Raw genomic sequence first — 13,582 nt, forward strand, 5'->3', positions numbered from 1 at the left:
CACTACCTACCTACCTACCTGCCATATAAAGCAAAGAGCTACCTCCCTCCCTTGAGCACTTGATAGACATGACAGACGGGACAGGCACAGCAATCCTTCTTCCACCGCGGCACTCTTTCCTAACTCGGGACTTAAAGCCGCGTGTGACTTTTGTCGTCAATCACGTGATGATTTGGACGAGCGAGGATGGCTTTACATACCTGCTCAGTACCAATCACCATGTATCTACTAGGTAGGTAGATAGGTATACAATAGTATATATACACATATCAAGGGATCAGATTCAAGAAATAGATGCTGTAGGTCTTATCATTGGCATTTGGCTGAAGCTATTTCTTATCCCTTCCATATACAAAATACATGCCTATCTCTTCACACTTAATAAAGATCCCCGCAGATATAACATAACACCTTTTCAACAATCCATTTCATCTACCTCCCAACGTTCCTAGAAGTCTTCTTATCCTCTATCTGCTCCAAGTCCTTCATCTTATGGAAGTGCGGTGCCACTTCATTCAGCCACTGCGGACGGATGGGCATACAACTCCTCATATACTCTTTATTCGTCAGCACCAGCTCGTAGTAGATGAGCGTCTTCTCGGGCGGGTCTGATTTCATGAGGACGGAGCTAGGATGGATATAGACGGTGGTGTTGTTCTTGAGTGTACGGTAGCTGTCGCCGCCGCGCTGTAGTCGTGCCGCGTTGGGGAAGAAGCCGGCTGTTAGGGCCTTTTGGATGGGTTCTAGATTGGAAGCGCCACAAGACGATGGGGCTACCTCGACGCGCTCGCATAGCTTGGCGAGTTGGTCTCGGACGTCTCGCGCGCGGGTCAGGGAGCGCTGTTGTAGGAAATTCTCCTTCGCCCAGATTGGGGAAAAATCACTGTCGACCCACTGGTTCCAGATATTCAGCAGAGTTATATGATCGCCTCCATCCTTGACGGTGAATCGATTGCGCGCACTGTCTGCATGAATCTTCTTATCCTTGGGCCGGAAGAACAGCGCAGAAGCTTCACTAAGTACGGCGACAATAGACAGGACTTCATCGACACACTTGAATTTATCGGCGGCCAGCACGGATTTGGCAAGCATGGGGTCCGTGGGAAATTCGGCCATCTGGCGACCGACCTTCGTGAGATCTCCTTTGTGGTTTAACGCCTGCAGTGCGAAGAGCTGGTTTAATGCGCTAATCAGAGATTCAGTCGGCGGAGGGTCTAGGAACTCAAACTCAAGGAGCTGGTTTATGCCAAGACTTTTCAGGGACAGCACGACAGAGTTGAGATTCGTGCGTTGGATCTCGGGGGTCGTCGATTCGTCCATCTCATTCATATAAGCATATCTGGTATAAAGTCGGAAACATTTTCCAGGGCCCACACGTCCTGCACGACCACTGCGTTGATTTGCAGAGGCTCGTGAGCAAGGAACCACGACTAGGTTCGACATGCCAGTAGCTGGGTTATAAATGTTCTCCTTGACATAGCCAGGGTCGATAACGTAGGTGATACCATCGATTGTTAAACTTGTTTCCGCAATGTTCGTGGCGAGCACGACTTTGCGGGCGTTTGCTGGTGTAGGTTCAAAGATCTTGGCCTGCAGATCTGAAGGGAGATTGGCATATACAGGGCAAATGATGAGCTCCTTTACCCTGTTTCCAAGCTTTCGAGCAGTATCAGTGAGTTGCTGTTCGGCAGCTTCGATCTCGTCCTGACCAGTTAAGAATACCAATATATCCCCTTTGCCTTGGGTTGTGTGAATCTGAAATATAGTCGTGATTGCCGCTGTTAAGTAATTCGCCTCGGGTGCTGGCGTGTAGTAGATATCAACGGGGTATCGCCGACCCGGTATATTGAAGATGGGAGCGTCATCAAAGTACTTTGCGAATTTCTCGGCGTTCATTGTCGCCGAGGAGATGAGAACTTTCATTTCTGGCCGTTCTCTTGCCAGATCCTTCACCAAGGCTAACAAAATGTCCGTGTTCACTCCTCTCTCGTGAGCCTCGTCCACCATAAGAGCCGAGTATCCAGAAAGTTCGGGATCTGTCATAAACTCTCGTAGCAACATGCCGTCAGTCATGTACTTCACTATAGTCTTGTCGCTCGTATTGTCTTCAAATCGTATCGAATAGCCGACCTCATTGCCAAGCTTGACTCCCATCTCCTCAGCTACACGAGCTGCTACACTCATAGCAGCAACTCGCCTTGGCTGCGTGCAACCAACCTTTAGACCGCCCTTTGTGTAACCCGCTTCATGCAAGTATTGAGGTAGTTGTGTGGTTTTACCACTACCCGTCTCACCGACAAGAACCAGGATTTGGTATTGCTCCATGGCGGAAAGGAACTCCTCCCTGTATTTGTATATTGGGAGGGACTTCCTCGTTTCTTGTATTGACAAGGCCGCCTTTTCTGCCGCTTCGATTTGCGCCTCAAGAAACCGTTGCTCTTGAGTCAACTGCTTGCCTTCGCCAGCCAGGGTTGAACCCAAGTTCCACTGTATGTACTGCTCGGGATCGAGAACGGGGGCATAATCACCCTCGTACTCACGCTCGGCTCTGTTGATTTGGGCTTTTGCCTTTTGGGTCTGTTCTCGCTCCCATTCGTCATGTTCCGTGACGAACTTCTCCTGTCCGTACTCATCTCTTTCGACATAGCGCTTGTATAAGGCGTCTTCTTTTCTTTTCTTGTCAATCTTTCCCTTCTCCGTGATGTAATCTTCGGGCATGTAGTAGCCATCTCGGTGATCATCGATCCGTAAGCGCTCTTCAGCAAGCCGAAGGATTTCGCGGTTCTTTGCGAATTCGGCCTTCTCCTTTTCTGAAAGACGCACACCGCTCCGTAGTTCCGCCGTTTCCTCAGCTACCTGCTTGCGCAACAATGCTAATCGTTCCGTTTCCCGCTTTTTCAGGTAGTCCTGTCGGGACCGCTCTCGTAGGTCGGGCATTGCGGCTCGATTGGCGGCTATTTCATCGGCCAAACGTTGGCGTTCCGTCTCGGCCTTACCCTCCTTCTTGGATTTGCCCTGGTCGCGTTCTTTCAGCCGTCGCGAGAATGCTTCTCTTTCAGCCCTATCCTTGGCGGCGTCGGAGTCTGCGCCATCTTCATCTTCAGCTCTGTCATCATGACTTAGTTTCACCCTTTTCGGCGCAGACTCTTTGAACTCGGGTTCATCCGCTTGTTCGTCCCCAGAAGGTGTGGGTTCGGGTTCCTCATCGCCCCAGCGGTCGTCATAGTCGCCTTCGCCATGTCTCCGTATTGACTTGGACTTTTTCTTATGACTGTCTCTGTCTCTGTCTCTGTCTCGGCGCGGCGAGCGATTACGATCCCGGCTTCGACTTCGGCTAGGGCTTCGATGGCGATGGCGATGTGATCGATCGCGGTCGCGGTCACGGTCATGGTCGCGCTCTTCACGTCGGCGAGATTTCGACTTTGATTTTGTTTCGACTTTCTGCGGGCCAACTTCATCATCGTCCATAGGGACGAAAGCATACCGTTTGCTCATGACTGCGATGTATGCAAGTATAGGTGCCAACTAGAAAGACTACTCCCGATCAACTCAAAAACTGGCGCGATAACATCCATTCCAGACAAATTCAGGGACCGTTTCGCGCAGTTCTTTAGTATCAATCGTAACGTCGTCGATGTTTAGATGGATACCTACATGTAGAGATAGGTGGAGCCTGGCTACCAGAACTAAAAAGTCCATAGCACGGACATGTACTGAGGTTACTTGATTAAGTGGGCCAGGTTAGCGTGCCGAGCACAGCACAGAGATGCCCGCTTCAGTATGTCTCAGTGGGTGATAGCCAATCAAGAGCCACAAAAGCTGCCAAGATAGAGCATATCCCTGGCCAGTGACCAGTAACCAGAGCACTAGCCAATCTCTTATCTTATCGCCTGCATGCTAATCCTGGAGCTCGGGCTGGGTACAGCAAGCATTGTACATTTTAACACGTTGACATGGTGTTCTTCTGGTTCAGCTAACAGTGCCTGTCTGGGTATGAACCAATATCATATTCCCATTACCTGTCTTATTTGTGAAGAACCAATGTAGCAGCAATTTCCATTGGGATTCATCTGTAACAGTTGACGACACGCTGTTCAGATCTGTGTTGTGTTCGCAAACATCCGTTCACTTAATTCCCTAACAACAAAAACTCTATTACCTCCAACCTTCAAAGTCACAGCTTCCAAGGATATTAGTTAAACCACTATGCTCCTTCGCGGGGCGGCTTTTCTGCTGCTCTGTCTATTTGTGCAGGTCATATTATGTGCTGAAGATTATTACAAGGTAAAACTACAAATCGTCCTTTTTGTCCTTTTGCCTTTTTCATATGCTCTTGTTTCAACGAGCCAGTTGCGCTAATCCCTGTTGTCCGAGTCTAGGTCCTGGGCTTAGATCGCAATGCAAATGACAAGCAGATCAAGTCGGCATACCGGAAACTGAGCAAGAAATTCCACCCAGACAAGAACCCGTACGTTTCTTATACCATATCGCCTACGTCCTAGCTGTTCGTTGGCCAAATTCTAACATCTCCTTGCAGCGGCGACAACACGGCGCAAGACAAGTTTGTCGAGGTTTCCGAAGCCTACGAAGCCCTCATCGATCCCGAGTCGCGCAAGATCTACGACAGATATGGACACGAAGGGTTAAAACAGCGCCAGCAGGGAGGCGGCGGCCACCACGACCCATTCGACCTATTCAGTCGGTTCTTCGGAGGTGGCGGCCATTATCAGCGGGGCCAGCCTCGTGGTCACAACATCGAGGTCAAGATTGGACTTGCTCTTCGGGACTTCTACAACGGCCGCGAGACCGAGTTCCAGTGGGACAAGCAACAGATCTGCGAGGAGTGCGACGGTACTGGCTCTGCTGATGGTGTTGTCGACACGTGTCCCCACTGCCATGGCCATGGCGTCCGCATCATCAAGCACCAACTAGCCCCAGGCATGTTCCAACAGGTCCAGACACAATGCGACGCCTGCGGTGGACGGGGCAAGTCGATCAAGCACAAATGTCCAGTCTGTCAGGGCAACCGAGTTGTTCGCAAGCCCACGACGGTCACGCTCAACGTGGGACGAGGAGCACCTAGGGACAGCAAGATTGTATACGAAAACGAAGCGGACGCCAGTCCAGACTATGTTGCTGGCGACCTGATAGTGACCCTTACCGAGAAAGAGCCCGATATGGAGAATGAAAATCCAGATCACGTCGACGGCACGTTCTTCCGACGGAAAGGTGATGATCTGTTCTGGACAGAAGTCCTGTCATTACGCGAGGCTTGGATGGGTGACTGGACTCGTAATCTTACCCACTTGGATGGCCACGTTGTGAGACTCGGGCGAAAACGCGGCGACGTCGTACAACCCGGTCATATTGATACCATCCAGGGCGAGGGAATGCCGATATGGAGCGAGGAGGGGGATTCAGTGTACCACAAGTACGAGTTCGGCAAGCTATACGTCCAATATGTCATAGTCCTCCCCGATCAGATGGAGTCAGGCATGGAGAAGGAATTCTGGTCCGTTTGGCAGAAATGGAGGGGAAAGGTCGGCGTAGACCTGCATAAAGACAGTGGTCGACCGGATGAGCCGATAGTGACCTCTATACATGATGAGTTATGAATGTGACATAGTAGATAAAATGATAGAAAGGATATAATAATCCAATATGAATTGCAAACTTACGTTTCCCCTTGCCCCCCTTTGCTAGGCAATGATTCCACCATATATGTATGCCCTTACAGATGAAATATGAGTAGATATCCATGACAACTAGCATTCGCGAAATATATGTGGAGTTGATATAGCTCGAAAGGGCTCTAGAATCCCTGGGGCTTCGTACGCGTCTCGGTGGTATTAGGATGCGGAGCCATTTAGGCCACGGCACGACTTGCCTACCACGGGGATATCTGCGGTCAGTCAGTCCTCCTTCCATAACACGCACTTCAAATAGAACGTCTAGGATACGCCATAGTCACACAAGACTACTCGGCGGTCTCATGATGAAGTACGAGTAGGTACTTAGATAGGTAGTCATATTTTATCAATTTGGTTGAGTCACTCACTAACTTATCGTCGCCGCGCAACTTCGGGATAAACGCCGAGTCCGTCCAGCGAACGTAGATTGGTGCTGCCCTTCCGCCGGCGGCCGATTATGTAATGCATATCAGGGTCTTTTTCTTTATAAGTGCCCATGTAGGCTACGATTTTATATCTTCTTGCCCCATTCACACCTATTCTCCTTTCATCTCTTCTCGTATTTGCTGATTGCCTCACATTCTTCGTGGCTGGACATGCTTTGAAATTCCCCATGCCCTAACGGTTGCCAAGCCTCGACATCAACCCAAATTCTCCCCCTCCCAACTCACATCTCTTATATACACCCCCTCCCCCTTTCTTGTCGTCTTGCCTAGGTAGATATCTGTCTCTCGGGAATTGAATAAAAGGAGACACTAAAATGTCAGACCCTCTCCTCACTCGCACAAGCGAAGCCCTTCTGGGCCTCGTAGACCCATGGCTCTTCCTAAAGCTCTCGGCGACTTTCATCCCATCCACTATATCCCATATCTTCCGCACAGAGTCATTTCTCTCGGCCCTGCGCATTGTCCTTTTCTCGCCATCGCGGTTCCGCGAGGCTTGGTTCGGACAGTTCTGGTCTGTCGCGGGACCCGGTGTGCGTGACGGCGCCAAGGTGCGCGTTCTCCCGCTGCTCGATGGCCGTACTACCGGGGGCCGTGTGGTGGATGTCCCGACGGGACCTGGGATAGGCGGTGTTGTGATTGAGATTGGGGCGGGCAGTGGCCTTTGGGTGGATATTTTTTCGAATCGCCATTTGCGTGGTGCGGGAGAGGGTGCGGCAGGGGAAGGGGAGGAAGGCGGGAATAGGGCGGCATCGGCTCGGCAGGAGATCACGCGTGTCTATGGCGTCGAACCGAATCCCGAGCATCACCATGCGCTCTGGCATGCAGTCGATGACGCGGGGCTGCTGGATGTATATGAGATTGTGCCGGTGGGTATAGAGGATTTGTCTTCATCTTCTTCATCTTCGGGGAGGAAGAAGTGGGATGGTAACATCGAACCTGGATCCGTCGATTGCATTGTCTCGGTGCTCTGTCTGTGCAGCATTCCCGATCCGCAAGAGAATATCCACGAACTGTATAAGCTGTTGCGTCCTGGCGGTCGGTGGTATGTTTATGAGCATGTCAAGGTTCGGTATAGTTGGTACATGCGGCTATATCAGCGTAAGTCTCGATCTATCGCCCGTTTCTGCTCTATTTCATCATATATGTCCATCTATGCGTTTATGTTCTGCATGAGACATGTGGCGTCTTTGCGTCAATTCTATGTTGTGACACATATCTTCCCCGCTGGGCATAACGCCACCAAGTCTAGATATAATCTATTTTTAAACCACCTGCTAATGAAATGTTTTCAAACAATAGGCTTTCTCAATATCTTCTGGCCGCGATTCATCGGCGGATGCGAGCTATGTCGGCCGACGGAGCAAACACTACGGGAGACGGGTCCATGGGCCAAGATCGATGTCGGACAGCCGGTCGATGAACCGTGGTATCATTGTGTGCCGCATATTTTAGGAGTATTCACCAAATAGATTCAATATAGGTAATCTGAATCATCTTCGCCTGGGCCTCACATTTGCACTGGCATATTGTACAGTATGCAAGTATTAGTGTTGGTAGCTTCGCCGCATGTAAAGTCGCATTGGCGCTGAGTATGTCAGAACAAATATGATTGGAATGGTTGACTAATTGTTGTTCTTGTTGGTAGACTAGGCTCCTGTGGTTTTTGTTCGCTACCTACTCCTTCATCTCTGATCTTTCCTATACGGCACCGCAATCCTGCAGTCTACCAACCATGGCTCCTCAAGTCACACCTGAGCTACTCCGGAATCTTTCAAAGAACTCAGGACCAGACGTTGAGATTCTAGTCGACAAGAACAGCTCCCGCTTTAAGGAACAATCCAAGAGATGGACTGACATTGACAGAGATTTCGTATTCACCATCTCTCATTCAGAAGACAGTATGTTAATTGAAGCCAACCTCAATTTTGTCCGAGTCGTACTAATTTATACCACTCTGTAGATTCGTTGGGCATATAGTACTCTGTGCCTTTTGTCACCAAGAGCGGAGGACACAGCAGTCAACAATAGGCGAGCACGGTATAGTCGTCGACCTGAGCAAGTACTCGGCTATTAGAGTTGACGCTAATGCTAGGACAGCGACCCTCGCAGGGTCAATTCTTTGTAAAGACGTAGCGGTGGCACTGGCAGCGAAGGGCTTCTTCACTGGTGATATCCGCCCTCCCAATTTGAGTCACTACCCCTAGGAAATGGCAACACTGTTAGTGCTATTCCGTACTTTATAGATGGAGGAGCGTCCATTACTACGTCCATCGCGGGATATGGGTCGGACCAAATCTGGCAGCTCGCATGATTGATGAAACTGGGAATATCATCAGTCACAGAGAATGATGAGTCGGACTTACTATACGCTACCCGGGGTGCCGGTTAATCTTTCGGACTCGTGTTCGAACTCACTATCAGGGCCACTGCTCTTGGAGAGCTCGGTAATGATCAAAGAGTCATTTGGACAGGCGCTTTTATATTCCCACTTAGTTGGTCCCCTGAAATGAGCATAGTAGTCAATGACAGTAGCCAGGCAACAGCAGGCTTAGTGATGGTTCAAGCTGCACCTCCCACCATACGTCCAAAATCTCCAAGCTAGCTAATTATTATGAAACATTTGAAAAACCCATGGTGAATATTATGACCCCAAGTGCCCACAGCCTTGATATTCTACCTTCAGTAGTGTAGGAGCACAATGCTCCGGTTCTATTTCGTTCAAATTACGCGAGCTAACACGGACATCGGCGACAGACGAATGTACTCGGACCGTATAGTGAGGGCCCTAGATAGTGATTCCAATCTCAGGTCCTCGATGCATCTGCTCAGGAGAGTAAAGTATCGCGTATGGGCGAAAGGAACCCCATTACCACACGAGGGGCCCCAATTATCTAGTAAAGACTAAATCTCTACCCCAGATCAGAGACCCAGCTGCCTCCTTTTTCTCCATCTGGGGACTGTGGATAGTGCAGCAACCAGACTGGATTGGAAAGATGCGCTATCTACTAACATGGAAAGTAAATGCAAGGCAGTGGACAAGTCGGCCGTCTATGCTGGACAGTGCATACTATTTACAATAGTTTGACGAGATAATCGCCATGGCACCGGTACGACAAGCTAGAGTATCGGCTGGGGCAGTGCGCTGTCACTCTCCTTCGACGTTGCCATAGTTCCGGCGGCACGGTGATCCAGCGTTGGAGCACTCGAATAGATTCCGGAGAAGCAGTACGCTATGGATGAGGATGCTGCACTTAAGCGGGTCGTAGTCCTGGTTAGATCGATGTATATGTATCCCAACGGTTGTACATTCCGTACCTGTCGCAGTAAGGTATCGTAAATGGTGAGTATGTGTGTCCAGATAACGTTCCGTCTTTTGATAGCATCGCGGCATTCGTGCTATACTAATATCATATGATAATGCCTTCCAGAGTCGTCTGTCTGTTCGGAGAGGGCATATAGCGGTGTAAGGCAATCATCACGCATGGGCTGATGTTCTGCATAATATCTACGTAGGATAGACGTATTCACACACCCTTTCAAATGATTCCGTCTCTACATATGTTCCCAAGCGCTGGTTCCGAGCCCTGCCACATCAGCCGCACAGCCGGACGTTTCATTAACCTGACGAGCCTGAGTATTGCATGGAGATAAGAGTCTTGTCGGTGGACAGATGCAGCCAGTCGTAGCGAAGAAACCATGCTTACGTGCATGTCGTGCATTACTAGCTACATGGATATGAGGTCTACCGTCAGCCGATGCTATACTAACATGCACGAATCCTTGTAGCCGGTGAATTGGAGATGTATCGGTTGAGGCAGTACACTTGGAGGAAGAAGATACTCTCGACTCTCCATACTGTACATGAAATTACTATTGGTAAGTAGAGGGTTTAGTGGATTTAGTGTAAGAATAGATTAATACCCATGTGGCAAAATCTCCGACATTGAGGTTCGAATACATAGTCTCGATAGTTACAGATATTCATTCATTGTACTGTAAGTCCATGAAACGTTTCAGTGACACGTTACGCTGCCAGGGATGCTATTGTGAAAGTATTCATCACCAAATAAGTAATAGTATCTGCAACGAGGACCAACAGGACGATTGGTATTCAATCAACGGCCCAATGCCTTCCGTGATATTGACCCTCTTTTTCGTTAACTGCTTAGCTCTAATTCGTGTATAGCCTTTGACTTGGTCTGACCTGGTTAAGGCACAGCACTAGTATTGATACTAGGGGCGGTCTGGGGAGAGATCTTGAACCGAATTTTTGTTATTTTTTGCCATTCATACGCTAGGAGACTTCCTCTGGGTGAGCGATCGGAGCGTGTTAGTAATACCTGACTGGGAGTGTGAGAAATGTCTGTCTATTATATGTAAGTATGACAACATCCAGCAGATAGAGTCTTCTGTAAAAATTCTTGCTTTGAAAAACCCTCTCTTTATCTATCTCGTCACAGGCCATCTGTGACATATTGATATGCGAGAAAATATGTGGCTCGAGAGGAATGCCCAGATTTCAAGTTGTGAGAGGGTGGGAGAAGATCGTTTTTACAGGGTGCAGCTCATCCTGGCACCACCGACGTCAACGTGCAGCGAATCCACACCAAAACCACGCCGTCACGATGCAATTAGGGTAAAAGATCTCGCATTATGTACCTGAGTTGCCCGACGGATATTGCGCTAAATCGTAGCCGACTTGGCTGGCTGTCCCTCGGGCTGTCTGGGCGTCTGCAAGCGCAACCACCGAGAACCACACCAAGACAACAAGGGACAACCAAGACTGCCTCGCTGTGGCCTCCCCTGAACACGACCCTGAGAACGCTGCCCTGAATATCACCCACCCCTCCCCTAGACAGCGATTGAGGGTATGTCGATAATCAACTGATTGGCTCTAGGCAAGACGGGTAGGGTGTGATGTTGCGGGAGTCAAATATGGATAGCATCATTCCATGACCTATGTAGGTAAAGTCATGTACTATGATAGAAGCAACGTCTCGCTCCACCCCCAAAACACCAGTCGGCACGATAATGCCGATCATTTCACCATCGCCTACTATTATACCGATACTGCATAGCTAGGGAATTCGAGTATCCATAATTATTACCCATAATGGTAGCACAGGTCGACAGGCATCGAATTATCATACCTCCATCGCAGTTCAGGTGGGGACCGAAATGGCCCCGATGGGAAAACGAAATGCGGCCGAAGGAAAAGTCGGGTGCCTGTAAGAAGAAGAAGCCGGGATGAACGATAGGCAGGAAAACGAAGACAAAAAAAATTCCAAAAAATGAGAGGCTTGCGCTGATCCCGTTTATCCTAGACAAGAGGCGGTCGGTTGGATATTCAGGGACAGCGATGGAGGCTTAAAATGTCGGGCCGGGAGACGAGGCTTGAACAATCTCGGATGCCTACTTCAGGTATACGCAGTGGCTTGGGCAGGCTTGGGTAGGCTTGGTCAGACTTGGTGTTGGAGGGGTTTGGAGGGGTTATAGGGAGGGGTTAGCATCCTTTACAGGCATTACGGGGAGGGGCTCTGGAGGGCAGAGGAGGGGTCATCTTCACTACACGCCCCTAGGTCTCTTTTTGTAAAGTGTTACCTAAGATCGACCACTGCCAGCTTTATTGACAGCTTTATTTTGGTAGGTTCCTGGCCTGATCTACCACTCGATAACAGCCATCTAACCACTGGTCAGATACTGGTGATATATCGAGTCTGATCGAGGTTACCTAATCCAGAGGGCGTAAATGATAGTCCCCGATAATCCAAGCCAGTCTAAGTAAGCTCATCCGTTCGCGCGGGCTCTTGATCCTTTCAGATATCCTTCCAAGTGGTGGCACAGACTGTACGCCAAGGAATGCCTACCTCCCACCTACCTACAGTACTGTACATATCAGAAACAGTAGAGAACATGGGGAGTGTCAGCCTCCATCAACCTATGAAGTACCTAGCCATGATAGCGAACTCGATCAGTCAATACCTATGCCACCGTTGTTATGATCAGTACTGCCGCCAGCACATATCAGGGAAGTCCCACTAACCCGTGGGTGGGGTAGATTTGACGTCATTCTGCGGCCACTCTTGCAGCCACTTTTTTTCTTGTGCATTTTTTTGCGGCTGCCACGCACTATCAGGGGACACTGCCGAGCGACTAGGTATCACTGCTGCGGCGCCGTTGTCGTCGTTTGTCTCCACCATCGTTCCGGCTTGTTCTCGAGATGTCTAGGAATAGCCGGCGTATGGCGGCTGTCTACATCTTCACCGACGCCTGCCTGCCTGCCTACATCACGTACCTGTACGTCGACGTATCTGTACAGTTACGGTCAACCGGTCGGTGAATCATGTAGGCAAGTATAGTATCATCTACTGTAGCATGGTACGGTATGATACAGCAAATCCCGTCTTCGTCTGTCCCTGGGTTCTGCCTGAGCTTGGATCGTCATTCCGCGTTAATCTGTAGTCTGACACCATCAGTAGTCTCTACACAGCTATCGACAACCCGAAATCACCATTGTCTTTGGTACTTTATCCGACCACCAATATGCCTTCGTGTGTGACTGGACACCTACCTAGCATACCTACCTAACCGAGACACCCTGGCCAGGATCTTGGCGTGGCACATATCACGGCAATCCTGAAACTTCGAGAGAGAGGCTCGAGAGGGCACCGTACTGTACAACATACGTACAGTACGCCGTACCCGCCCATACCTACACCTATACCAGGTTAGCACCCATGCCTATCGCTTATTGAATTCCACATGAAAGGGCCTTTCTTCACGCTACCATAGACGCGCTACTATACCACTCCCCTTTGACATGTGCCTGCGTGATGACGTGGGTAGTGTGTCGTCATGGTCACCTCTTCATCACCCTCTACCAGCTTCATCAGCTATCGTTCAGATGTATGACGAGCGTGATAGCAAACGAGCGGTCAATTACGGGTATGGGAAAGGGACAGACAACGAAAAATAAAAACAAAAACAATGGAGATGATACTATTCCCGTGAATGATGGTGGAGATATCCCGATCGTGGCTGATGCGGTACTCTTTTACGTTATGGCTGGTGCTACTACTGTAGGTACCTACCTAGGTACTTACATAGGTAGGGCTGCTGTACTACACTCTAACGGATCATAGGTAGTAACTCAGCAGGAAAAACTAAAGGCAGAAAGGCAAGAGACAAGAACTTACAGTGTACCTAGACGACATGTGATTATCTCATCTTTTGGCGGCGTCTACCGCCGTTGTCTGCCCAGACTGCCCTCGCCGCCCTTGCTCAGTCGTTGGGGAGTGGAACACGCCATGCAGGACCAAGACAATGCGATGACCAATCGGCGCCAGGCTGCCCCCGATCACCACTCCTTCGGGTACGCCTCGTCCCACCACTTCATCAACCGCATCGGCAACCCGCGCGCAAACCTGTGTATCGTTTCTGTTGCTT

General features: G+C 49.7%; 4 protein-coding genes across 4 annotated transcripts; 3 read left to right on the forward strand and 1 right to left on the reverse strand.

Moving 5' to 3' along the window:
- Positions 1-432: 432 nt before the first annotated feature.
- Positions 433-3,495, reverse strand: F5B22DRAFT_633128 (P-loop containing nucleoside triphosphate hydrolase protein; the record flags this gene model as incomplete). Its single annotated transcript, XM_047976797.1, has 13 exons — positions 433-509; positions 543-858; positions 892-961; positions 1,001-1,015; positions 1,055-1,186; positions 1,223-1,236; positions 1,270-1,590; positions 1,621-1,802; positions 1,839-1,884; positions 1,918-1,947; positions 1,981-2,192; positions 2,226-2,243; positions 2,280-3,495. 13 exons carry the CDS (start codon positions 3,493-3,495, stop codon positions 433-435), a joined length of 2,649 nt encoding a protein of 882 aa, XP_047836064.1.
- Positions 3,496-3,882: 387 nt separating this feature from the next.
- Positions 3,883-5,677, forward strand: F5B22DRAFT_587215 (DnaJ domain-containing protein). Its single transcript, XM_047973589.1, has 3 exons — positions 3,883-4,284; positions 4,380-4,468; positions 4,538-5,677. Exons 1-3 carry the CDS (start codon positions 4,207-4,209, stop codon positions 5,613-5,615), a joined length of 1,245 nt encoding a protein of 414 aa, XP_047836065.1. The 5' UTR covers positions 3,883-4,206; the 3' UTR covers positions 5,616-5,677.
- A 773-nt stretch (positions 5,678-6,450) lies between these two features.
- On the forward strand, positions 6,451-7,605 carry F5B22DRAFT_641844 (S-adenosyl-L-methionine-dependent methyltransferase; the record flags this gene model as incomplete). The annotated part of the gene is made up of 2 exons (XM_047978043.1): positions 6,451-7,234; positions 7,436-7,605. The coding sequence occupies 2 exons, from the start codon at positions 6,451-6,453 to the stop codon at positions 7,603-7,605; spliced, it is 954 nt and encodes a 317-aa protein (XP_047836066.1).
- Positions 7,606-7,868: 263 nt separating this feature from the next.
- Positions 7,869-8,340, forward strand: F5B22DRAFT_641845 (uncharacterized protein; the record flags this gene model as incomplete). Its single annotated transcript, XM_047978044.1, has 2 exons — positions 7,869-8,034; positions 8,114-8,340. The coding sequence occupies 2 exons, from the start codon at positions 7,869-7,871 to the stop codon at positions 8,338-8,340; spliced, it is 393 nt and encodes a 130-aa protein (XP_047836067.1).
- Positions 8,341-13,582: the final 5,242 nt, after the last annotated feature.

This window comes from Xylaria bambusicola (assembly GCF_022495145.1).
Source record: "Xylaria bambusicola strain CBS 139988 unplaced genomic scaffold F5B22scaffold_2, whole genome shotgun sequence".
In the NCBI taxonomy this organism is placed as follows: Eukaryota; Fungi; Ascomycota; class Sordariomycetes; order Xylariales; family Xylariaceae; genus Xylaria; species Xylaria bambusicola.

What these genes read in the sequence shown, in the direction of transcription:
- F5B22DRAFT_587215 (XM_047973589.1), top strand. Translation starts at nt 4,207, where the DNA reads ATGCTCCTTCGCGGGGCGGCTTTTCTGCTGCTCTGTCTATTTGTGCAG. An exon ending in GTGCTGAAGATTATTACAAG is followed by an intron (nt 4,285 to 4,379) that starts GTAAAACTACAA and finishes GTCCGAGTCTAG; the next exon opens with GTCCTGGGCTTAGATCGCAA. An exon ending in TTCCACCCAGACAAGAACCC is followed by an intron (nt 4,469 to 4,537) that starts GTACGTTTCTTA and finishes ATCTCCTTGCAG; the next exon opens with CGGCGACAACACGGCGCAAG.